Source organism: Styela clava, chromosome 7 (genome assembly GCF_964204865.1).
Source record: "Styela clava chromosome 7, kaStyClav1.hap1.2, whole genome shotgun sequence".
Classification (NCBI taxonomy): domain Eukaryota; kingdom Metazoa; phylum Chordata; class Ascidiacea; order Stolidobranchia; family Styelidae; genus Styela; species Styela clava.
The window spans coordinates 24,055,642-24,082,274 of record NC_135256.1 but is presented as its reverse complement, the minus strand read 5'-3'; the positions used below and the strand labels follow the sequence as shown (position 1 = coordinate 24,082,274).

Genomic DNA, 26,633 nt, shown 5'->3' with positions numbered 1-26,633 from the left:
CAGTCTGTGACATCTTGATCTTGAGAGATAGGATAGGACGGCTTATCCATGTGGCGAACCACGGCCTCTCGTCCGGTTACCATTCCATGTCGTGTAGGGGATTAGTTAGTTACTTGTTTTCCGAAAGCACGGACTTGATGGCGGAGGAAGCCGTAACCGACCAGCGGTTACGTGAACCACCCTACGGCGGCGAAGAGTCCAGCAATCCTCTCGCACAGTAATTAGAGGTGCGGTGGCGAGCGTATTCCTAACGCTTAGCACAATGAGCAACACCGCCGCGCCTTTCATTTCATTGGGGGATTTTAATAAGTTGCAATTAATTGTCACTTAATACTTAATGTATAACAGATAGTTTATAGTCTGAGTTTTTCTGAATTATTTTAAATTTGTTATAAATACATATCCTCTAATAAAGCAATGTCCGTAACCAAGCGATTTCGCTGAGAAAAAAATATCAAATGAACAAAATTTCTGACGGACCGACAAGAAAGAGGCGCGGACAGGCGCTTGAGAACAACAGCTTCAAGTCATTGCTGCGTAGTACTTTTTTTTAAATGCACATATAATATAATATGTATACGAGCGCAGAGAAGAGTATTTTTGGACATCAAATGTACTTATGGATTGTTTTTTATCGTTCTTGTTCTTCATTTCCTTGTTCTTCTATGAAAAATCACTTTACTCTTTAACTAATGGACCAATTTTGCTTCGAAATTTTCAGTGGTTAAAGATTGTTTTTTTCGCTAGAACTTTTTTTATTTTTTTATTTCTGTGGACTCTATGTAATTCGTTTTACACTTCGAAATTTTCTGTGATGACCTCTTTAAAATTAATAAAAATTATTTGTAGCGGTTCTGCGACCTCTCTCGAGCTACGAGAAAGTCGGAAGTTCCCTGATCGTACCACATAGAAGACTAGGTAACGGAAAGCTACTGTATAAGGCAAGGTAGACTATTGCTCCGTATTGGCCTCGGTGTCCATGTATTTGAGCATCGCTCTCTTTTTTACCTTATACTCGCCGCAAGCTTTGAATATGTTTTAGAGTCTAAATAACTTAAACAATGTAAGAAAAATATTTATTAATTTAAAACAAAAATTAAAGCAATGCATAATGACCAAGCAGCAACTTTCTACATGGATAAAACTAGAAATATTTAAAATTAATCGCATATAGTGATTTTACTTGCTTAATTTAACATCCTGACTCAAATACAAAGCGGTCAATGCTGTTTATTGTAATAACGTTGCACCTTATAATATTACAGAAAAGAAAGGCACATTACCATATGAATGTTGGATCGGATACTATTATGCAAGCTGCATTTTGCTTGGCCCCATAACCATCGTAAGATTATCATCTTTGGCACGAGTCTTGCTGCACCGCTGCAATGAACTCTGACGTATCACTGCGTAAATCAGTTTAAGATAATGGTGATCGAATTCTCAGGTTCGGGTTAAATACTGGTTTCGTTTATAATTTTGAATTCACAAGGAAGCAGGAGAATCACATTTAAAAAAACGTGAATGACGAAAAGGCTACAATTAGGAACATTTCGCAACGACAGACATGCTTGTGTACATAGATCCCTAATACCATGAATATCACCAACTAACAAATATTATACTATTGCATTCACTCTCTGGAAAACGAGCTAAAAGTTTTAGAAACAAAAAGTGATGAAACTATTACAAAAATCCCACGTGCAGTTTTTGCAACAAAATTGAAAGTAAGAAAGATAAGCGATGAGAGTAAATCGGCAGTGTGCAATAATTTACTCCATCTATTTTCAATCTAAATAGGCCATTGTTGTAAACTGCTTGTCTGAGGAAGTCTGACTCTGGTCGGACGAAACGTTACAGAAATACATTTGTGTTAGTGTGCAGCTGGACTCTTTAATTGGATAGAATAGTCATGTTTATTCCAGCTACAGTATCCTTGCAGTAAAAGCATACGGATCCACTAGCATAAAGGCATAGAGAAAAGATAGGAAGTTAGTCTCGCGCAACCCAACTCAAATTAATCTTAAATCAGTGTGAAAAAAATATACAAAAAACAATCTACTAGAACATTCTGGATTTAAAGAGTAATTTCAAAACTCCATCAATCTTCGTTATATATTCAATCAACGAGAATGAAACTCACGATAACGCATTAGGGACACGTTATTTGAGGTCCTTATAAATGCTAACAAAACCTTGTGCATAGACAGGCGTATGCAAAGTGCTGACGACACACCATGAATCGTTGAGTTGATCGTACATTTCGACAGTACCATTTATATAATTGTTACCATGGAGACCTCCTGAAATGAAAATGAAATAAAACAATTATAAACTTGTCACAAACATATTTTAAAATATACGAACCTCACCATCATGGAAACTCAATAAAGTTTGCCGTTTCATATATCGTTTGCTATTTTTTCAACTACCCAACTAAAAAGAGTGATTAGATTACATAATTACCTGCAATATAAAGCCTCCCTTTATGAACTGCAGCAGCTCCATGAAGATGACCTCCATTTGTATTATTCATTTTCTTCCATCGATTCGTGTGCCTTTTAAAACATAATATTGACTCACTCATAATATGTTCAACCGTCACGACCCATCATACAAAGCGATATCAAAATATTTCCTTCATTTTTAGAGGACAAATACTCTAATTTTGAATGGACAGGCTAAGGAAAGTAATTTCCTATTTCATCATGTTCCTAAAATTTATATATCTCGTTAATGACGCTATGCAAAAAAAAATAACTGCTTTCTTAGGTTTTAAAAAATCCGGCTTCAGAAATTGGGTATTTTCAATTTGCTGATTGTTGATGAATCATTATCATGTCTAACAATAGGTTAAATACAAATATACAATACACGTTATTTTTCGAAACGCATAATTTGTTGCTGCGGCATTTTAGACCTACTGTGAGAACAAATATGTATAGTTCTAAATGCCAATTCTAAGTGTAACATCATGGCTTGGAGTGTAACAGATATATATATCACCTCGAACTGCTGTGTTTGAATAAAATTTTGCCTCGATGCAAGTGCAGGTATATTACTAGGTGTTTTCTGTATTATAGTTTTTGATACAATAAAGTTTAGTTATATAGGGCGGAACAGGTACTGTACACATTTCAAAACATAGATCTGCCTGTGTACGTAGGACTTTTGCGGTTAGGGATTTGGTGCAGTAAGCTAAGCAGTACTCATGTTATCTTTACTTTCTTATTAGTCGGTTGCTATTTTTAAATGAAAACTGGTGATAAAATTCGATCATATACATTTCGTGATAGTTTAGGGCTAGGCCATTAGTGGATGTTATCTTTCTGATCTCGTCATCTCATGGCTCATTAAAAGCTGATTTTCATGAGTTGTGTTTCCACACTCATTCTCGTGAGAAGGACTGAAAAAATAGGTTTAACAGACCTTGGTCGTGTATCAGTCAAATATCAACGGATAACATTTAGACGTTCTAACAGAATCGGCGAGGATAGTGGAAGGAGCTGCCGCAAACGACCAGGCGGTGTTTCCTTGTTATTTGCAATTCTAAGGAGCTAGAGACAGTGGCGTAGCATCCACCCCCGCAACCCCCGCGGTCGCGGGGGGCCCACAGCGCAAAGGGGCCCAAGCGGTTAGAATTTAGAAATTTAAGCCGCAAAACCAAACGTTGCATTGCAAAACCAGTAATGCACATCTCATAACGTTGATAATAGTTCTGCTCAAATCGTTTTGTTACGTAACAATGCCAGGGAGTCGTCGATTTTCGGCGTCTTGTGGTTTGATCGCACGGGCAAAATTAGAAAGGATGTCAGAATGATGTCGAAAGCAAAACCTCTAAGTGGCGCACAGAAATGCAGAAGAGAAAGCACGTATGAAAAAATTAAAGTAACTAAGATAAACGGCAAATTTTAGGTTACCATTGCCTTTAGCGACATGTTATGCTTTTTGACGAAACAAAAAAAACGTTGTTTTAGCTCATGTCCAAGAGTTTTTAAGGTCATTTCCACAAAATATTTTTGCGGGGGGGCCCACGAGAGTCTTGCTACGCCACTGGCTAGAGAACAATGTATTTTCATAAGACATACTTTTGGAGTATTGGCGATACGTTTCAATCGATTTCTATAAACATTTAATTAAGCTATTTATTTTATATATCCTAATTCGGCTAATGATGTAGATCAGAAGTCATCAGAGATCGTCAAAATATTGAAATATGAGTTGGAGATGTACATATTTAATGTTATAAGTTCTTCAAGTTTTCCACTCACCTGTTATAAGCATAAACTCGTCGATGTTGACCCAAAACATAAACTATTCCATTTAAATTAGAGACAACTGCTCCCCTTTCGGGTTGTGGCAATGATTCGAGGTAAGTCCAAGAATTTAACGTAGGATTGTAACATTGGACTTTTGAAACAATATCGTTTGGAGACGATCCTTTGGCACCCCCTAGTAGAGAAAAATATACGCAAAAGCCACTGATTGTCTGTACAACGTAGTTTGAAATAAGGCTTGAAATATGCATTTTGATTTAAAGAGAGTCACTTACCTATAACATATAAGCACCCGTCGCAAGTGACCGCAGATGGAGAACTCAGAGCCTCAAGCATAGGTTGAACTCTTATCCAAGTGTTGGAATCAGGATTATATCTTTCAACCGAGTCTAATCGTTTTGTGCCATCATGTCCACCGGCAACATATAAATAATTCCCCAAACCAACTGATGTGTGCAAATATCTGGCTTCAAGTAAAGGCGCTACCTTAACGGAATAAATAAATACATATATATATATATATACATATTTAAAAAGTTTGATGAAATTGAAAATAGGAAAAGCCACTGAGTTTCCGAGATAAAGTAGACTTATCTTAAGTAGAATTGAATAGTCAGCTCTTGAATTAAATTTTGGGATCAATTATATTTTGGGAAGTTTCGCTCTAGAAAATGCAAATTAATAGAAATTTAGATACCTGTTGCCAAACATCTAGGCTCGGAACATACATCCATACATCATTGCATGCACTACTGAATGCTCCTCCAGTGACAAATATATTATTATTGACAGTGGCAACGCTGTAAGCAGTCTGAGAAACTAAATAAATTTTAAATATCTTTGAATGTAAACGAAGCTTTCGCCGATAAATGTAGTTATAATCTTGTTTTACTGTAACTTTGCAGGGTTAAATAACAAAACTGCGCAATTTCACTTTAACGCATTCATCATAGCGAGCATACAATACAAGATAATGTGGTACTTTCGTACAAAGCCAATTCGTGACACCATTTAAAATAGCAACGCAATATTAAAATTAATGTGATGCCAGATTTCAGACAATCTTGATAATCCGATATAATTTGCTTAAAATGAGAAACTTCACATGTTACTACCTTTCAGTGGTGCGAGAGGTTTTCCATATATTTCAGGAAAACTGTAATAAAAACATTCAGGCACCAATAACTTGTCTTTGTTCAAGCCACCAACGACGACGACGATTTCCGTTTTCTGGAAAAGACAAATAATTTCAATTTTGCATAATATAACAGAACTCTGTGATTTGGAAAATCTGGTAAATTATTCGATATAATCAAGCAATTGCAGCTTTAATTGTGGTTGGAGAATTTGATCTATTCTGGTCACAAAATTATCATGAGCTTGCTTAAACTTGCTTGCTGTGTTTCAAGAATGGTTTATTGTCATGTGTATCCAGATGCGCATACAAAATACTTAATTGGCGGCTTCTATGGATAGCAAATTCATTTTTTAAATACTATCATAGTTAGAAAATATACTAATATGATAAATATCACATTGAACGGAATTTTTACTTCTATGAAATCATCATGAATAAAATAACAAAAAAAAAAATTACTATTAGTTACCAGTCCAGGAAAATTTCCAAGATAGTGAGATGAAAATTTTTTCAGCTTGAAAAATATGCTTGTTCATAAAAAATTTTCATTAAGAATAACTTATACCTAAACGACATCTTGAGTTTTGAATTATGAGAAAATTAATTTTGATTGAAACAGCGGTTAAAGAAAGGAGCGGTTGAATAATTCTTGGAATCACTGTCTTTTCTTACTTTTGGGAATGTCAAGTTTACCTGAGCTTTGTAAGAATTTCGCGGTTGAGTCCGAGAACTCTGCATAAGTGCTCGTTGATCTGCAAGTAACTGGAATCGTCTAGCTTCGTCTAACAAAACTTCGCATTCCTGAAATTAAGAAGACGATTTAGTTCTTTGATATCATCAATACAAAAATTAATACAAGTACAAAAGTGATTGGTTGTCAATATGTCAGAGATGTTACTGTTAATAAGTAGACGGTGCATCTAATCGCGTTGAAGGGTACCAGACGTTTTATAACGTAGGCGTCAAAGTAGTCTGCATTTGCCAGTGATTTGATTTTTTATGACTGACTCGAGTATATCCAATGGAAGGAAAATTATAAGTCAAAGTTAACTGAAATAACAAAAAAAATCAATAACAAGATGCGTATTAGTTAATTAAAAATGTTTCCAAATCGTCCACCACAATTTCCGAATATATTGTTTTATAACAAAATCTAAATGTGGTAAGTGAGCCTGTATACCCTTTGAAAGCCTTGATTGTTCGTCACTGTCGTTAATATACAGTATACCAGAGTTGAGCGTCATTTTACGTAATGATGCCACCATAACAAATCAAGATCTTATCTCCATTCGTTTTATAGCGCATGTTTCGCAACCCATGACATAAACTGGTATATCATTGGTTAATGGCTAATATGTTAACAAGCACGACACTATCTGTGTGAATACCAACTGTTAACTCAAGAATTTGTCGCTTGGAAACGTTTAAAATTTGGCGATGATCCTACTAACCTTTACAGAACGAACAAGTCTGTCTTCTTGAACAATGTCCAATAAAAACTGAGGCCTGACTAATGGAAGTCGGACACATTCTAGAACTTTGGCCAAATAATTCTTTCGTTTTATGCGATCATGACACACCCATGACATGGCTGCTGTGTATACCTTTGAAATCAAAAAATGAATTTAGTTCATAGAATCAGGAAACACCCTAGTATAATGTTTCCCGACCCGATTCACAGAAAGATTTGTGGGAATACATAATCTTATTGGGTTTCTCGTGTTCCGTATAACTTATGTACTGATTTTAGTCGAATTGTTTAGCGTCCTTGATTTGAATAGCATCCAATGCATATTTATGAGATTCTTGTGTATCAAATGTGTTCCAGCAGACCGCAGAGAAATTAGTCGCCAAAAGTGGTAGGTTTCTGTCAATATGAGCAATACTTAATGAACCGAGGATTTTTATTCATTTTCCTGATTTTATAGGAGCAATGGATTCAATACGTCAGAATACTACATCAAATTCTGCAATTCTAATGATTTTTTTATTAATGTCACAATAATAAAGTAATTTAATAATAAAGTATACTAACATATTCATAATGACAAAGACAAAATATGGAGTTGGAGATTGGAACAAGGTACTATCGCTCGATTTCGTCAATGAAGCAAACATATAATTTATGCAAAGGTAGGTGAAACTTTCTCAAAACACCACACCTATTTTGGGGAACGTGATTCAGGAAGATATTCATTATTGGTTTAATTTCAATGAAATGCAGTTTTCTGGTAACATAAATGCCATGTTCGCATTTAGCTTGGTTGTAAATGTACAGTAACAAATATTCTCACCGTTTCCTCTAGTTGAACGTTGAGGTCGTCGCTGGAAATATATTTTAGCAGTTTATCGACAGATAGGTCCATGAATTCAGGAGTTTGAAAAACTTCCGCAAAATTTTCCATTGCATACGACCTAGCATGAACTGCTAGCTCAGTACATCCCTGTTTCAAAGATAGAGAAAGTTCATTGTGTTGATCTTTTCTTCTAATTTCTGCTTACCATGGCTTCACTACAAGTACTTGTTGTTGCCTTCCGACAAAAAATTCTGGCACTTTCAATATATTGTATACATAGAAGTCAAAAATATCGGAAAACATTTGGGCAACTTTACATGCCTGATGTACTAAAATATATTTTGAATAATAAGATTGCAAACTTTAAAGCTATGGATGAGCATACATCAATAAGCTTAGCACTTGCTCCATTTAGTTGGGGCAATTGGTTGAACTTCCGACAAATTCCAAGAATTTATTCAACTTACTCAACAAATAGCATGCTATATATAATATGACAGAATAGAATTCGTCATATTACGAAAAATATAGTTCAAAATGGGGTAGAAATACCTGTGCCGAAGCAAACTTTTCAATGATAATACAGTTTGTTGGATTGATTTTTCTCTTTAAAAACGCCATACAGGCGGCACGTACTGAAGTAAACTTAAAATGACTTGCGGCTGCTAGAAGTGGCTGAATGTTTGAATCTGTAGGAACAGGAAATCATGATTTAATCAACCAATCATCATTTATTTGTCAACATAATATAAACACTTCATGAAAAAGGACGTTACAGATAGAAATCAAATGATTGTAACTAACTTCAATTTGGGGACAGGAGTCGCGAATGGACCTCTATAGGTCTTCGAGAAGAGACACATTCAACGCTGATTCAGGTTAGCGAGTATGAAAATTTAGTACATGCAAATGCTTCTATGGCCTTTGTGAGCACTATTATTATTCCCCAAGTAACAGAAAACAAAGCACCAAAACAATTGAATAAATATTTTTATATCAAGAAAAGTCTCGGAAAATAAGAAAATCACCAAATATTTATTAGTAATATTATGTATGTATAAAAAAAATAGCACATATACAACATTCTGATTGTGAGTACATATTTTAAAATTTGCGCAGTAGGTTACACGAAATGCAACACACTGTTCAAGGCGATAAGATATGTAAATAGATTTAAAAACTAAATATAAAAAGTATAGAAAATTATCACACGAGCGGTTTAAGGCCATATCCTGAATTTTTGTATGACAAAAGTATAAGTCAATATCAAGGATTTGGCGAGGGGATTGGTATTCAAAAGCTCTGACTTCATGCACCTTAGATTCGCTTGTTGGTCTCAGGGTTGTTTAGCATGAGCCGGAGAATGTGGGTTTGATGCTTCATTAAGACATGTATGTCGTTACACATTTCGTGGCTAATCGCATCTTTTTAGTCAAGTATTTTGGTCTTGTAAGGATGTATGTGACATTGTTTCGAACTCATAATCTACGAAATGAAAATTCACCAGCATTTACTATATATTTTCTTGCACAATTCGACTCTGAGATTTACAGATGCCAATTCATGTCTATAAATTAGCTATGAATGAGTCATTTATTCATAAACTTGGTACATAGAAAAGAGGATATACCGGTTGTTTGAATTCGGACAATGTAGCTACCTGTTATAGTTATCCTTGATGTGTAAGCAAAGTCCAGTAATTGAACCACTACCTCGTAAGATGCTTCCGTTATATAGTGACGCTGAATTTCGGGCTGAGCTAGATTTAGTATTTCTGAGAAATAGGAACTGATTGCGCAGATTACGACCTAGAAAAAGGAAAAGCGTAGATTTAATTTTTAGGAAAATCGCAACGAGTGTAAAACTTGTATACAGTGCATGTTACAAATTTAAAGTTTTTTTTAAATAAGATAATAAAGAAGCACAATAGAAAGTAAGTGTTTGGTCTTGTATAGCACGATTGGGTTTGATGATTTTGTGAAACCGTGTTGAAACTAACTCATTGGTTTTACTATACAAAAGCGCGACCACAGACCACCCACCTTATTCGAAGTAAATTTCAACAATTCCACAGGTAAATTTTGCAATATTGGCTTGCTTGCGAATGTTTTAGGCAACATATTGTCAACGCAGGAACAATATTTTTGCACAGACGTCATAATCCAGTACTCAACACCAGGGAACATAGGAGCTAGAATATTCAATTTTTATTAGCACCTATATATACTTGTCTGTACTCAGAAGAGTTTCACATGAATGGCGAACAAGAATAAACAGTTTTAAATATTACAACATATGGTAATCTGGGACTTTTAACCCGGTATTTACCATATGTCGACCCTTAGATATAAAATTGAGCCCATCCTGTGAAATATCTCAATGTAACTGCGATAACTTGAATTTAACACTTCTTTCAACACTGTAGTTATTTTTATCGCTATCGTTTGTACAACGCAATCTTCTTGGTTTGGAAGCCATTGCATCCGCGGCTAGGTATTGCGTGAGGGTAAAGAAGTGATAAGTATTCATACGTTTCTAGGTTCAATGAAAAATAGTATAATAATGTAAAATATATAACTTGTATTAAAAAATAGAATTTCCGGAGTTAGCATTTTTACACGCAACTTGCCACCCGAGTGGTGTGCATCATCAACCGATAGTTGTCGATTCGATGAAAGCAGTTGACAAATTAAGAAAAATTCTTCTGTTAAACTGAATTGTTTATTTTATAAAATTCAAAAAAGGACAATCTTTTCGTAGCGATTTTAAAATATGTTCGAGAATACAAGGCAGACACTTTTTTATTCTTAATTGCCAGAATGACGTATAATTATCGTTTAAGATCTGATACATCATCAAGCGAATGCTTGTACTTGTTCACACCATCACAACATGTTCTGATCTCTTGCGAGAAAGATGATTTCACACCAGCATATTTTTTCAATTCACCTATCATACAATGTTACAGTTGTATATATATCTGTATAAAACTGCTCCTTTGGCTACGAAGTGTGAAAATGTTTGAACTGAATCCATAAACATTCTGACTTGGATTGAACCACTATATTCTTATCAAGCATGGGATAATCATCGTTAGCAATTTGTGCTTGCGTTTTATGTACTGCCCCAGTTCAAAATGACAGGATGAAAATTCTAAAGCCTCTAATCCGCAAAACAGATATCGCACGCTCGAATCGGCGTCTGCGGACGGAATACGTACGTGATAGTTTGGTTAATGGCACTTAGCCAAACGGATCCAAAGACAACAGGTTTTGCACGCAATCGAATAGGCATTACTTAGTTTGCTTCAGTGAGAAAGATAACTATAATATTGAATTTTTTTTTCAATGATTGTGCTGGATACATTCTCAACAAGAAATGCGTTTGTACAAGAAAAAGCAAGAATTATTATAAGAACAGAACAACCACTAAAACCTCAAAAAGCGCCCGAAGAAATGTTCGGTAATATAACAAAGAGACAGAGATGAAACTTTGAATATTTTCGATAAATCTATTTCAAAATTATTGCATCAACTACATTGCCGACTAAGAACTCAACTTGAGGTGGAATTGTCTAATTCATTGCAGATAATCATACCATCTCCATTATAAACTTTTCGCAAAAACAGATATATATGGTAAAAAGTAGATTTGGAGATTCTTCTAAGTAGTCAACGTAGTCAACTAACGTATAGTTGTTAGTCGAGCTATCCAGAAAATATTTGCCCGGGTATGAACCAGAGCAATGTGGTGCACTGCGTTAGCACTCCGGTTTTATGACTGAATATATGATGTCAATACTGCCGAATAAATATCTTGGAAAAATTAAACGCAACAAGCAAGAAAGTAGGGTATGCAGTTCATTGCATCTAATACAAAGCCCATATGCACGAGTGAATTTTAGGGCCGGTTTCATCCATCAATACACAACGTGCATTATGCGGTCAATTAGTCTTCGAAAAGATCAATTTTGACCAACATCTCATGAAATGCCAAATACATAACTGCAAAACAGACTAAAATATCGGAGAGTAGTAATGGAGTACTTTAAACAAAATACTCCCCGGTGAAAGTAATTTAGTTTGTAAAAATACAAAATTAAATATGTTTGTTGAACGAAATTTGGTATAAAATTGAAAATAATAAGACATACTTTCAGGAGTCTTGCTGAACACTAACACAAATATATTTTTGTAACGTTTCGTCTGACCAAGGTCAGACTTCTTCAGACATACATAGTTCAACTCTAACAAGAAAAGTACATACATACAGAAATATATTTGTGTTAGTGTGCAGCAAGACTCTTAAGTCACTTAGGATTGTTATCTCTACTCTTGCTACAGCATCCTTGCAATATATGCATACGGATCCACCGGCATAAAAGCATAGAAGAAGGATAAGTAGTTAGTCTCGCAGAAACCAAATAATCAGCGCATACTTTCAGGAGTTTGTCAAATTGGCATGGCGTACACAATTTTGACGCGATGGATAGAGTTATCGGTAAGTTTATGTCAACAAAAATAACTCGGGTTCAACTCTCGATTCATTTTTTATTAAAACCAGTGATGGTTATCTGGTTGATTGCATTTTATACCCCGACAAAATGACGTATTAATTTTTATAGACACCTCGTCAACAAAAAGTTTTTACAAAAGCTTAACAAACCACACCGATTTACAAACCTAATCTATGACCCTTTCATTGTTAATAATGTTATTTGCATGCGGCCATAATGTTTCTCGATAAATTAGCTATAATATATCATTACAAAACAAAAACGGGTTCCTGAGATAGGAAATATAGTCTCACAAATTTCGAGTGCGGCCAATAATTAACAGAGCACTTCGGAATGACGTGGGCATCACGGGTGCTGATATATTAAATTGAATTTACAAATAAAAAAATGAAATCCTTTCACTATTATGAAAGTTATAAATACCCATGAACATTTGTTTGAAAATAGGATGCCAGTTTTCACACGTATATATTGTAATAAACGTCATGGGCCAATGGAATAAGTAAGTTTCAGATTTAAGTCGGTGAACTGTGATCAAAAGTTTATATTTTCAATCAGGCAAAGAAACTGGGTGTTAGGACGACATAACTTTGTGATAAGAGATTATCTTGCGTGATATTCACTTAGAAGTACGTGCCCTCCATTTTGTTTACAGATGTAAAAAAATTTAAATTCAAGTAAAGCGGATAACATTTAGGACATTAAAAATGTACGTTGCGATTTTAAACGAGTGGGCGTGGAAATATTTAAATTTATTTGCTGAAAATAATTCTTATCTTTCATAAAAGCATATATATTTTATTTTGTGATAATCGTCATTGAACACTTTCGATACATCGATATATTTTCCGTACCTCCAAGTAAAAATGCAAAGCACTGTTATATCACATATATTTAGCGTACATTATTGTCCACATAATTTTGAAAACTGCAGAATCAGGTAGTGCAAACAAATAGGAATCATAAATTTTAACCAATTAATTAAATACCAATTTCATCGTATTAGAAATTGAGCAATATATCAAAACTTCCTCCAAATCGTGAATAAAATTACAGGAACAAGGTCCTGTCCGACGAAGCGATTGGCTGATTTGGGTAATCGGGATACAACTTCCGTAATCTACAATCATTAAATATGCCAGTTCTAAATATAAGTTATCACAAAATTGAGTAAAAATTCATTTTTGTCAATTTGAATTGGTTTGAACTTTTCCGAATAACTTGTTATCAACCTTATGACAATCAAATAGTCTTATTGAGTAAGATACAACCGTTTCTAGTCATGTAGTATATAGTATATAGATAGTAGAGAATTTAACATAGTGTCATTATATATTCAGTATTTTTGTGATGGAATTCATAAGTATCAATTATCTGGTGAATTTGCACAAACGGGTTGAACAAACATCAAGATGGAACATATATGATCTCATACACTTGAAGAAAAAAAATGCAAATATTATGTCCGTGGCGGCCCTTCTCAATCATATAGCATAAATAGTTTTGTATTAAAGTTTCAAATTACATTGAAAATACAATTAATATTTTTAAGAGTAAAGTCTTATTCCCCATTAATCGCATATATTATCCCCGATCACACATTTTGAAGACTGATTTGGATCGTTGACAATTTATGGAGAATTCAGTATCTGTATTGAGCTCAACAGCCTATTTCAATGCTTTGATTGGCATATTTATCCCAATTTATTCCCAAAGTATATATTTTTAGGTCAACATTGCGTGCAAAGGGACCTGGTTTCTGATTCAAATTCAGGCAATTAGCCAACAACAATGATTTAATTACATGAATCAAACCGTTACTTTTCACACCATATGAGAGTAAACATAACCTTCACTTGGAATCAATTCTGGCAATATTTTAGCATTTCACAGTTCATTTTCCATATAATACAAATTTAACCTGAAATATCTCTATGGAATTATGCCAATATATTCCGTTATCAACTTTCTCAGATGTTTTTATAAAAATGTATAAACAACCTTTCAAGAGGTATCAAAATTATAAAATTGAAATAAACACATATTTTGCATGTAAACGTTTCTAATCAAAAGATGATTTTTTATCAAAATTAAACTTTTTCACACCTGGAGTCATTTCTGAAGTTTTGCTTTATTTCTAGTTCAAAAAACAATTTATCGGTTCAATCTTGGGAATATTTCAACAAAATCATGCGGTCAAAACAATAATTTTCAACGAAGAGACTTTAAGTATATAGCGAATCTGAGATTTTGAATAGTTGACAACAAAACTCACTTCATTTTTTTTACCTTATACGATTAAATGAAATTCAGATTTTGCCATCGGAAATCTTCATGTTGGATATATATAGTCTTATTTACACAACAGTTCGAAGATCAGAAGATCAAATAATATATATGTTACTCCGTGTAGGGGTTGGGTGATGAACCGGCACAAGGCGAGTTGCGTTCTGCAATGAACTATAATGGAAGTGCGAAACTTTGCCGGGCCATCCATATGGCTACGCGTATACAACGCCATCTGTTGAAAATACAGGAAGCATTTATATGGTTCCAATTTCCTGGCAAGCGTTTATATTTTCTATGACATTGATAAAATGAACAAGGCAAACAAAAAGTGCCTAAATCATTCTTTTTGACTAATATACAGTTAAAAATTTACTATTAATTCTCTGATTCACATCATCAACACTAAAGTAGTAAGTTGAATTTATTATATTTGGACATTTCATTAATCATTTTTTTCACTTAAAGTCCTTATATATGTCGTAGCAAAACCATAAAACTTGTCCGCTTTTAAAAGAACACCTAATAGCAATAGTAAATATACTCTGAAAAATAAGTTTCGCCATAGTGACATGGATAAATCAAATATAACTCCGTAAACTGATGCCAGTTGAAATTTCCGGTAAGCCACCAATACGACAGTATCATGTTGAGGCTCTGGACGATCAGTAACGATATTTTCAGTTTTTTTGCAACAAGACCTTCAGTAAGTTGTAGCATTAGACTCTCGCGAATGACACGAACCATCATAACAATGATTTAGTTTCATATTGACAACATCCTATAATTCTTGCTTCTTAATATACTTGTATTCACTTGTTTTATAAAGGAAAAACGTGTTTTCACTCCACGCAGTAATTTTAACAAATGTCATCTATTCAGTTCAAACTACTCAATATTCCCCTCAGGTCAAGTTGCAGAGATTGGACTTTTGCCAAACAAGTTTATATAAACGCTTTTTCGATACCGGAGTGAAGAATATTCCCGGCCAAGTATGACATTACATAAATGTCTGTGCGGTTTTCGGTACAATCACACGCGATCATTCTGACAAAAAGACTTACGTAGTTTTAACTATTTCATCAGTTTTACATAGGAATATTTTTATCTTATTGCAGGCTCTGAAGTTTTGATGAGCAGTATACAAGTCAGCGCTGTCAATTGCAATACACTAGCATTCAAAAATAAAAGTTCTTTTGTGATTGTCCTTTTCATAAATAGATAATAGGTATGTGGAAAAGAGAAATGGATATTTTGGAAGCAATATCTTTGGTTGTTACCATCGAGTGATCACAAAACTTATTTATATGAACTTTTGGTATAGTCAATGTTTATATTACCTTATATTGAGAATGTCCATGACATATATTACGCAAGCAACTTCTATCAGTAGGCTAACTCGCAAGATCACTATTTACCACGCGGAGTCAACGCATGATTTTTCGAGCTGTTTCCTGCTAAGTTCATGCAAAGTAAATTTGCTGCGGCAATCACTAATTTATGTTGTGCATGTGCCTGTGGTGAATATAAATCTGGTTCATCTTCACATGCAATCTGTTTAACGTTCAATTAATATGTTCTGACGATGTGGGTTCTCTATTTATACCGCCTTAATGATTTGCAACGAGAATATTGATTTGGGGGAGCTAACTGATCCGATGTTTTGAATGCTATTGAAGTATGTGTCCGGTTTTCTGTCATTTTGTCATTTGTTTTTTAAGCCAAATTAATCCCAAAGTTGAATGAGCCATACAAACACGCCCATATACACACAAGCTATTTACAGAAAGACAATACGAAAAATGATGTTTTACAAATTTACATGATCAGTTTACATGAAACTGATACTGATTTATGTATGGCTGAGTATGTAACAGTATCTATACCAGGGGTGTGCAACATTTCTTATCGGTGGGCCATATAACCAACTTCAGACATCTAGCTGGGCCACACAAAAAAATTTGCGGGAAAGGAAAGTGAAGAGAATGCGACTATCACTTATCCATACAATAAAAAATGCACCGTGCAAAACGGCGAAAGATTTAACGCAGCGACAAGAGCAAAAAAACAGTATGTATTTTTATCTGTCGGATTAGGATTTTATGCTTGACGCGAAAAAATCTGAGTGTTGACAAGGGCCACACTGAGTGTCTTTGCGGGCCGCCTGTTGCACACCCTTGAACAATACGTTCAAACGTATTATGATTAATAGAATCATTTTCATCATGGAAAATTTTAAAATAACGTATACAAATATTCGAATTTGATAGTGGCTCGATAAACTGAGATGATCAAATACACCTGCAATTGATCTCAGTCTATATATTTGCCATCGTGATATGGAAATTAGTTGGAATATTTGATTCAAAGAACAGAAGTTTTGACACACAAACCTTATGGCAAGGTAACTCTTTCCCTTTCACCACCAATATTATGTCAACAAATTTTCTTGATCTTCTCATTTCATTCATCGTATGCAGCATGCTTGAAGAATGAGAACCTTCAAAATGTTCGTAAGTGCTTGGAATTTTGTCGCGTGGACTGACAGGGGACGGGCCGACTGAAGGTGTGCTGGAACTGGACGTAGATCCCCGTGGAGTCTTTCGATAAGTTGGTGAATCATAACAATCGTTGCATTTCTTGTGTATTCCAGTGGGAGATTCGTTCTGTCCAAAATAAGTCGGGTTAATGATCGTGATTCGCGAATATAAAAATATTATAAGTGTGTGGAAAGGCTCCCTCACTAAGAAAACAAAATATTATATTTGGAAATGATAATTATATAATATCGCCCAACAATGTATATCGCTCTTGTGAAAAGGTGGAAGAGGGCGCAGTTTTAATTTCTTCTAAACCCCCTTCCTTCCGTTTAAATAAATACTGGCTGCGCCACTGTATCGAACAATTACTATATGAAACCTGAAAAAGTTATTGTCACCTGTACTAAGAGTTTCTTCAGGGGTGGGGGCGATACACCAGAATTAGCGACCTTCCCATTGGTTGATACTGTCGTGCTATCTACTCCAGTGGGCGATGACGTCATGGGTGTTCCGTATCTTTGATAACTGAAATAATATATGCACTTATGTCCAATTAGTATGGAATTGATTTCTATTTCAGAGTTAGAGCTAACATCCGAAAAAAATAAATCCTTCGAGAGTCCAAAATATGTCGGGTATTTGTGATTTCTAACAAGATTCTATAGCTGCCTCTATTAAGAAAAATCATTGCTGGATATAGATATAGGCATTACAATCCAGCCATAAAGATTTTTCGAAAAAAGCATATGATAATCGCCAACTGACTAACCTCGTTAGCCATCTGCGGTTAACAATGCGGTCTATATACGGTTTACGTACCCAGTACCCTATTGTAAGCAAACATGAATATAACAATGCAGTCATAAAACATCTTTAACCAAATATGGCTTTCGATGCTTGAGGTTTCTGCTCAGATTAAAGTTTGGACGCGATATATGAACATGGCTTACAAGTGACTGCATGGGTAATGATTGAATAGTCCGGCGGGAAACCATCTGTACCTACCGGACTCATCAAAACTGCGAATAAAAAAGAATAGGAAAGCAGAATAAAAACAGAACAAAGTAATACCTTGTCGCGCTTCCCTCGAATAAATCAGTATCAACTGGTTCCGTCTTGATTTGCATCGGAGAACTAGTTGTAGAACATGCCATGCTATGCTTAAATATAATTTCCAGAAATCTAAAAAATAAAATGACAATAAACTAAACGTTGCAACAAAACAAAAACAATTATTTTACGCGATGTTGAAAATTTCGCCCTTAAAACATGGTCAGCGGTTGAAATGCAGAATTGAAATATTAAACATGCAGTACATATAACGCAAACAGGACGATGACAGAAATGATTACCACCTGCAATACACATTCCCGTTTCAGCCGACGTAAGTAGATTGCTATAACTATATAAATATGATAAACTATAGCCTAAAGCACGAAAGATTACAATCTCGTTCCGAGGAATCGTTCGGTTCAATTGTCATAGTTGGTTTGTGCTATAGGCTTCCATCGCAGATGAAATCGAACTAGAATTACGTACCGTGTTAATTTTAATCAATATTCTAATAAATACGATAAGTTATTAACAAACATTTATGGTTTTTTAAAAACCATAATTTGGCATATAATAAAAGTTTTTATAAACAGCGCTAATACTGCGTTCAAAGAAATATCATGCCTCACAAACAAAAATAATGATATATTATACAAAACTAATGTTGGACAAATGTAACAGTCGTAGTTTTCTCTGAGATTTGTGACGAACTTTTCTATGAGCTAAGTTCTGCAGAGGGTTCGACCATTTTGTCTGGTCCGAGAACTATACTACAACATTCGATTGCGTGAGGAAAGAGTAATACCACTATATACAAATTGAGTAATCGTATGGTAACAGAATATCACTGGATGATGTTTGCCTGTGCAAATGATGTACAATTTTTCACAGTCAGAAGTTAAACAACAAAGCTATATTATTAGGTTTTAGTCGTATATTCTATCCTTTATAAATTTGCTAATATATGAAGCAGTCATTTTTATACAATTTGATTTTGACTCACAAAAATTATATCACAGATTTGAGAGATAAAATCGAAACTGCTGCCTAATTTGCTTTAACATTACTATACAAAACAGTCGGTTACTATCTTATGAGCCCCAGGACAGGGAACAAAATGGCCACCGTAAATTAAAAAAGTGCAACTAAAGTTAATTTGGAAATACTGGTATTGTTCATGGTGTTCAACCTATAGCAACGGCGTCGCTAGTAAGAGGGAACTTTATGGAATACCTATATTTTCTATTGCTTTAAATGTCTTTTAAACTATACAATGACGAACTATTCATCATATTCAAGCACTCATGGTCTTTAACATCCCACAATCTCCTTTTCATTGCGTGCATACTTTCATGACGCCACGGTTGTTTTATGTTTTTGACTCCGCCTTTTTATTCGTCTATTTTTGAGTAAACGTTCATAATATTTACCACTTTTGTCTGCCTCTGTATATTAAAACTTCCATGTTCTGATCGCCGACTGTTGAGAAAATTTCCCCACTATTAATGTGTTTAACGTTATGTGATAAGTCCATTTTCAAGATTGCGGGTTGTCTTATCTAAAACGGAATCACCGACAACTTTGTTAACAAATGAAGCTGTTAACTTTGTAATTCTATCAACAAATCACCAAAAGCTTAAAGCTTCTCACCAGCAATAGAATTCATCTCACTCTGAATTTCGATTTTTTTTAATCAGAGTTGCTTTGTATATCTAAGTACCTGCTTGTCAAGAGCATTTCTAAGTGCAAAGATGTCAATCAAAGGTGTTAGTTAAAATTAGTCAAGTGGCAGCATTCAACAACACGGAACAACAGAAAATCAATAATATAAAAACGTGCAATAAATAACAAAATATAATAGAATTCGTCAACGTGACATCGTCAATCACGTAATGTTACTTTAGTTAAGAAGCCCTTCAGTCATATTGAGTATGGCTTATAATGACAATGATGATATTCTCATGGTGATTGGTAATTTACTCTTTTCTTAAAATTACAACATGCTGACAGAGTGGCGTAATGGAAGGCTTGTTATATCCATCAAAGACACTTCACCTAATTTTGTTGCAGAATAAAATAGATTTTTATAAACACATCGCAGATGCCAAAATTTGTAACGGGAGACAAATGGCCCATGTGTGAGTTGTGCATAAAAAAGTAGTATATAGAAAATAGAAGTACCTGGAGGAAATAAACTCACAATAGTACATGGCAGCAAAATCTTTTGCCCTCAATTGTTTAACACTGAATAATCAAAATCCAATCAAATTCACCAAACAATTACAAATATACCACGGGGAACAACGGGGTCAATGAAGAAACTTGGCTTCAAATATGTATTTGACAAAATTCGTCATTTGAATATATATTAAAGTATATACAGCTGCAATCCGTGTCTAAACTTATGTTTATCTATAGACGTATATATTACTTTCAACACTCGTATAAATTTACTCTCTCAGGTTACAAAATTATTATTATTCACTAACATGCATTTTATATAACTTGTGTTTCCTCTTATACCTTCTATGACACAGAAATATTTGCAAATGGTATATTGTGTTCCTGCTCATTATACGCTTGCCCATAGATGATACTAAATTTATATATATCCATCAAGTATTCACGAATACAGTATGTTTAGAATATTATCTCCAATGGTATTAAATCCGTTATTATTATATTTCTATACTCACTATACCGTTGAATTCAATAGCTATTCCTTGACTTCGACCAATACTAAAATATTCAATAGCTACCGTCCATAACATGTGTAATTTCCTCTTTCTTAGTTTATAAGAGCGTTAGGGGATTGCATACCAGCTCATGCACAAAAATACGTGAATTGCCGGAAAAGGACTATATGCGAATATGAACTCGGCATCAAATGTCTATCATGTCGTTAAAGTCTGTAAGCCTGATGCCTAATCTATTTTATGATTAAAAGACTTACTGACCCTCACAGCCCAGCTTACTCAATCGGCATCCTGAAACGAGTTTAACTGAATTCATGCCAAATTGCTAATTCGTGGTTAAATGTAGGATTAATGAAATTTAAAGCAATAGATTTTGCATAAATAATAATCAAAAAGCCCATACGGTAATTTGTACTTATTCATCTATACGTTGGGCAAATTTGAATCAAGTGGAAACAAAAATCATATTTGAGAACGAGTAATTCTAATCACGTAATATTCGTTATTCTACAACCAAGTCAAGTTGGCAATTTCTGTTAAACTTATCATGAACTGTACTTCTATTGCCCATTAATCGTTTTACGGTAGCAACATATACATAGAAATTATGTATTATGGCTGTACGGCGTTTGCCTGATACTGTATCCAACTCAATACAGCTCCCGTATTTTTATTTTAGTAATTCAGTTATCAATTCTTGTAATTCATTTAAACATACAAGATATTGACAATAATGAAAATATATCGGTTTCAGAATCCAAACAAATTTGAAAGTTGTTCGCAGTATTTTGCTTTCTTCCTATATTCTGAACTCGCAGCTATAGATATGCCTTAAAGCTAGATTTTCGAACTAGATTTTTTACACGGAAACCTCAAAATAGACTTGATTTTTACATGTTCAAAGATTGCTGCCAAAATTAGGTCTGCTGAAAATGTCACATTCTTGCGTGAATAATTCTACTCGGGTTCATGCACTTTTCTGCATGACAACGAACTCGCCATAAACTATTCTGGACAATTGCCAGCCATTATTTTGTACTTGATCATGCCATTACACGAATATTGCGTATGGGGAAACACGATTATTTTTTTAATTTAGTACTAAAATAAATATGAAATATTATATAAAGCATGATCACTTCTTACGCACATGTGGCCACATCTGTGACATGGGTCACGCATACAGTATATGCATGAGATTCGTCTATACCGGATAGACGTGGCCAAGAAGCCTAATGGGACGAGAATGACGTGCGTAAGCCAAAACGTGACAACTTTTACATAAATGCAACACATTGTGACTAATATTTCATCATACATCCAATAAACATTCGCATGCTTATTCGAATAAACGGACGCGTTAAACGGACCCGTTCACTCGCAAACGACATACCAAATCAGATAATCCTTTTGACAGAACTACATTGTTATGTGTGGCGTTCTCTGATGAAGTTCAATCAGCCAGGATCAACAAAGTTTTCAGTTTAAATGTTGTATGGCGTGTTTGGCCAGTAGCCAATACTTATTCAACTACAATGCAATACATGTACTCAATTCATAATAGGACAATAATTTAAAAAAAATGAAACATCAAATTCGATATAGTGTTATTTATTATATATATATAACTTCCGGTCAAGCCAATGTAACATAAACCACTTTGCCCAACGTGACAGATGACAAGTATTTGGAAGTTTGCCAACCTCGACAACAATGTCCTCAACGTAACCCTGCGGCTTTCCCAAATCCGTTATGACCGCGGGAGGCATTTTATTACTATTCCACGAAATAGTATTCAAGGCTGTAGGCTTGAGTGAACTCTTCCGTCTAGACAAATCTATAAATCAATAATGAGCGACCGAATTCCTTCAATTCCGTCGCCAAGTCGAAATTATTGTCGGAAATGCCAAAATTACTAACCCAACTTTGAATCATGTGAAACTTATCTAAACTATATGTAAGTATATATATAATAAGTAATCCCCCTCAAAAAGTATTCCCTAAGCTGAATTTTGTGAGTTGGTCTACCGACGATAGTTTTCGAAAATGCAATTGTGAAAAATATACGAATGAATCACGTTTACTTTCTGCGAGAGACAGAATCCGACGCTGGAAATAAAATACAATGCTTTATTTTCTTGTGAAAAAGCGAACTACAAAAAGAAAAAGAGGCAAGAAAAATTCCTACAACGCAATAAAACAAAATTAGTTTATTGTTATAGCAAAAATACCTTTTTTCTTCTTTATTATTGAAATTATATTGTCGAGCAAGAATGCAATTTCACTATTTCGCCATGTAATTGTTCGTCTTTGATGTATATTGACTATACCAATACAATAATGTGTTCACTCTTCTATGCAATTTTGCTTCTATACAAAGGACCTCGCTACCTCAAGTTCGCCTCAAAAAATGAAAGGGTTATTAGCCTGTGTATACAATACATAAAATGCATAGAGGCGTAAAAGGCTCTTAATCGCTAGAACCGCACCCAGTACCAAAGTATTAAAAGCCTGTGTCGAGAAACGTGCTGTCGAGGTTGTTGGCATCCAGCCAACGCAGGTCCTCGCTCAAAAACACGGCGCAGTGCGAGATGGATGACGCAGTGTCTGGACCACAAAGAGACGGCTTTGGCACAAGGATCAGAATGTGACTTTCAAAATAAAGCGAGAAGAACGGCGCGCGCACATCCACGATTTTAATCTTCAAACTACGTGAAACGATAATGTCGCTTGCCTCCAACCAAGTTCATCCAAGGTATATTTCAAACTTGATTTTATAAAATGCGAAACATTGAAACAAGTATTGAAAACGAGTTTTGCAGGATTTTCGTATTGTTCATTAAAATATGGGATTACTGTTTCCCAGTATTTCAAGATTGCACGCAATTTTTTCGTCACAGAATGCAAGTCTCAACAGAGCAATATACATTACATTAGTTGAAGCTAGGTTTTATTCGCGTTAATATTTTCACTACGCCATAATTTTTTCTAATATATGTATATCTCTGAAAATTTTTCAAAGTACATGCAAGACCACATGTTAAAAACAAGAACGAGTAAACGAAAATTACATTACCTCGGGCGCTCTATCAAGGAAGTTAGGAGTTGGGATGGATCACACACTTCGCCATTTTCTAATAAAATATTACTATTGTAGCTGAACCTGGCGCCATTACAACACATTTGAAGTGCATTATATTATCAAAATCATACACAGACACTTGCACTAAGTGAAGCAGTGAATTGAGGCTGAATAATTCATGTTACAGATTTTAAATATCTCCAGAAGTGGACAGAGGGCTTTAAATAATGACAATCACAACGAGTAACAAGGTTTTCAAATGCATATAAATAAAATATGAATTTTGGTATTTGATTCTGATCAGTACACAAGTGTATTAGGATTTGTTTTGATGATTTTAGTAGCTTTTTATGTTTCTTCACCAACGATTATTCAAACTCTGCCAAATTGTGCTTTTGAAACCATGCCATATTCCATTTGGGTTCGTCCGCGAAAGTATGTCTCAAAGAAAGCTAATTGAATTCCATCGGTTGACTAGAGCGTGTCATGGATATTCGTTGGCTTCAAGCAAACTTTTAAGACCGATTGGAATAACTTCAAAGCCTCCATGCAAATATATTGAATAATTTACATAGGACGTGCTAGTGGAATAATTTTACCATGAACAAAGTTAATGGTACACAATCAAGGCCGGATTTGGACGATAAGAAATATAAATTTTTATAAAAAATGCTTGAAATACGAAATTTATTTACATGTAAGATACGTACAGTAATCACACAAGTATTTTGGATGGTAGGTTGAATTTTAAAACACTTAAAGAACTCACGGCTGTAATAAAACGTCATGACACAAGAAAATGTTATTAAACCCACTTCGAGTCACGAGGGGCGTGGAGGGGGGTGCAAGGGGCTTGACATGCTCCAATTACTACTGGTAAATAGAACATAACTGATGAATAATATTATCATTCTAATTTTCTCTAAATAAACGGGTCTACGATGGAAAACGATCTGAAATAGTAGAGAATATCATTGTTAGATTCGTTGTTTTAAGATAAATTAGTATAGATATTGTCTTATTTAAATAATAGAGGCATTATTACGGTCAAAATCGTTTACATCATTTAAATTAGCATATTTGTTCAAGTAAATGGAGCAGAGTTTTTCAAATTTTAAAAATTTCATTTGTTCGACCATATTGGGGCTGGAATTCCTGATTAAAAAATTAAACAAACATCAGTTATAAAATGTTAAACCAATTTTATTCTAAAGTGAGCATTTATAATATATAAATGATTGAAAAATGAATAATAGTTCACCAATGTATGTCAAGGACCCTAAGGATTCAGGTCATAATCACCCAACTCACTAATGCAAATTGCTGTTTACTACGTTTTTGCTATACACAGCAGTTACCCATGCATAATTGCACATTGATACAACCAGATATTGCTTACTTGCTTACGCATGGGCCAGGGATTATGATTTTATGTTGTGTTTTCTTACACACCTATACTATATATACTTTTGGGCAGATGCCGTTGTGAAATAGTTTAAAAAGTTTTAGTGCTGTGCGTAATATGCATTATAAATTGATTAATTAATGCGAAACTACAATCGATAATTGCCAGAGTGGCGAAGGTTGCCTAAAAGATATTTTACGCATCACTCCTTTAATAGAAACTTTTTTAACAATAAATAAATTATTTTACTCGTTTACCACTATCGATATAAGAGACATATGATATATTTATAAATGCACAACCCTTGTGCAATTCACCAATAAAAATTGTACAGCAAAACACGAGCGCCCCACAGCGGAGATGAGATAATAATTTGATAATATGTAGCAAGAACAAGAATAAACTACTTACGTACAATTGCAGCCCTGCGTTGTTGGAATCCATATGTAACAACACATTGCATAGCATTATATCTATTGTAAGGATGCCAAGTATGACTACTTACAAGTATTCGATTCTTATCCGATTCCTAAATTTTCGATTCCGATTCTCGATTCCGAATCTCGATTCCTCGACATATCTTACCGAGAAAACATACCCACCTAAGCAATACCATATATGAAATCAAACAAGAGAACGATGTTCAAATATATGGACAAAAAGAAGGCCGAAACTAAGTAGTATGGGTATCCAATCTGTCACAGAAGACAAAATCGCACAAAAAAAACGAACCGACAGAGATTTTAAAAGCGATATATATATAGTGAAGTTTGCGGCATATCAGTGAAGCAGTTTATGCATATATGTGACGGAATGGCCACAAAACGTTACACATTGTTTGCAATCGAAGTCTTAACCTCGAGAATCGAGTACAATACATCGGAATCGATTCTAGTCGATTCCGCGAAGAGTCGATTATGTAATCGAATCCGGACTCGATTCCGCCATCCCTATCTAAAAGTAACAACGCTTGCTAGGAGAGGAGAAATATTGACATTATACCCTCATCGCGCGACATGATACCGTGTACTCTAATAAACCAGTGGTTTCCAAACGTTTTGTTGGAGCGGAACCCCAATGAAACATTCCACAGGTTCTAGGAAACCTTATACAATAGCTTAAATGTCCTTTATATTCTGATTTTATACTATGCATATTCCATTTTCTACAGGCAAGATTCTATGGAATACAACTTGAAATGGTATTTGTACCAATAACTTTGATATGTTTATGATCATATATATCTACTTCACTGAAACGAAATAAAAAAATAAAAATTCCTATTGTATGAAACTGAAACATTTTCTAATTGTATGTAATTCATTTTCCCAAGGAAATTTACG

At 34.5% G+C, this 26,633-nt stretch overlaps 1 protein-coding gene across 2 annotated transcripts; it reads right to left on the bottom strand.

The window, feature by feature from the left end:
• Positions 1–1,059: 1,059 nt before the first annotated feature.
• Positions 1,060–23,403, bottom strand: LOC120328658 (kelch-like protein 21). 2 transcript variants are annotated; one of them, XM_078114215.1, is made up of 15 exons: positions 23,035–23,403; positions 18,126–18,236; positions 17,453–17,579; positions 16,908–17,180; positions 9,373–9,520; positions 8,265–8,401; positions 7,710–7,859; positions 6,867–7,019; positions 6,109–6,216; positions 5,393–5,507; positions 4,975–5,096; positions 4,553–4,763; positions 4,272–4,452; positions 2,467–2,558; positions 1,060–2,303 (listed from the first exon to the last, which is right to left on the bottom strand). In XM_078114215.1, exons 2-15 carry the CDS (start codon positions 18,206–18,208, stop codon positions 2,164–2,166), a joined length of 2,040 nt encoding a protein of 679 aa, XP_077970341.1. In that variant the 5' UTR covers positions 18,209–18,236; positions 23,035–23,403; the 3' UTR covers positions 1,060–2,163. The 2 variants fall into 2 exon arrangements, with proteins under 2 accessions (XP_077970341.1, XP_077970342.1); XM_078114216.1 differs by lacking the exon at positions 23,035–23,403 and adding an exon at positions 19,538–19,834.
• Between the last annotated feature and the right edge of the window lie 3,230 nt (positions 23,404–26,633).

Bases quoted from the DNA above. Each gene is read 5' to 3' on its own strand.
- LOC120328658 (XM_078114215.1), bottom strand. From the start codon at position 18,208: ATGGCATGTTCTACAACTAGTTCTCCGATGCAAATCAAGACGGAACCA. The intron at 17,580-18,125 runs GTATTACTTTGT...ATATTATTTCAG, and splicing joins TTCGAGGGAAGCGCGACAAG to TTATCAAAGATACGGAACAC. The intron at 6,217-6,866 runs GTTAGTAGGATC...TCTTAATTTCAG, and splicing joins GACTTGTTCGTTCTGTAAAG to GAATGCGAAGTTTTGTTAGA.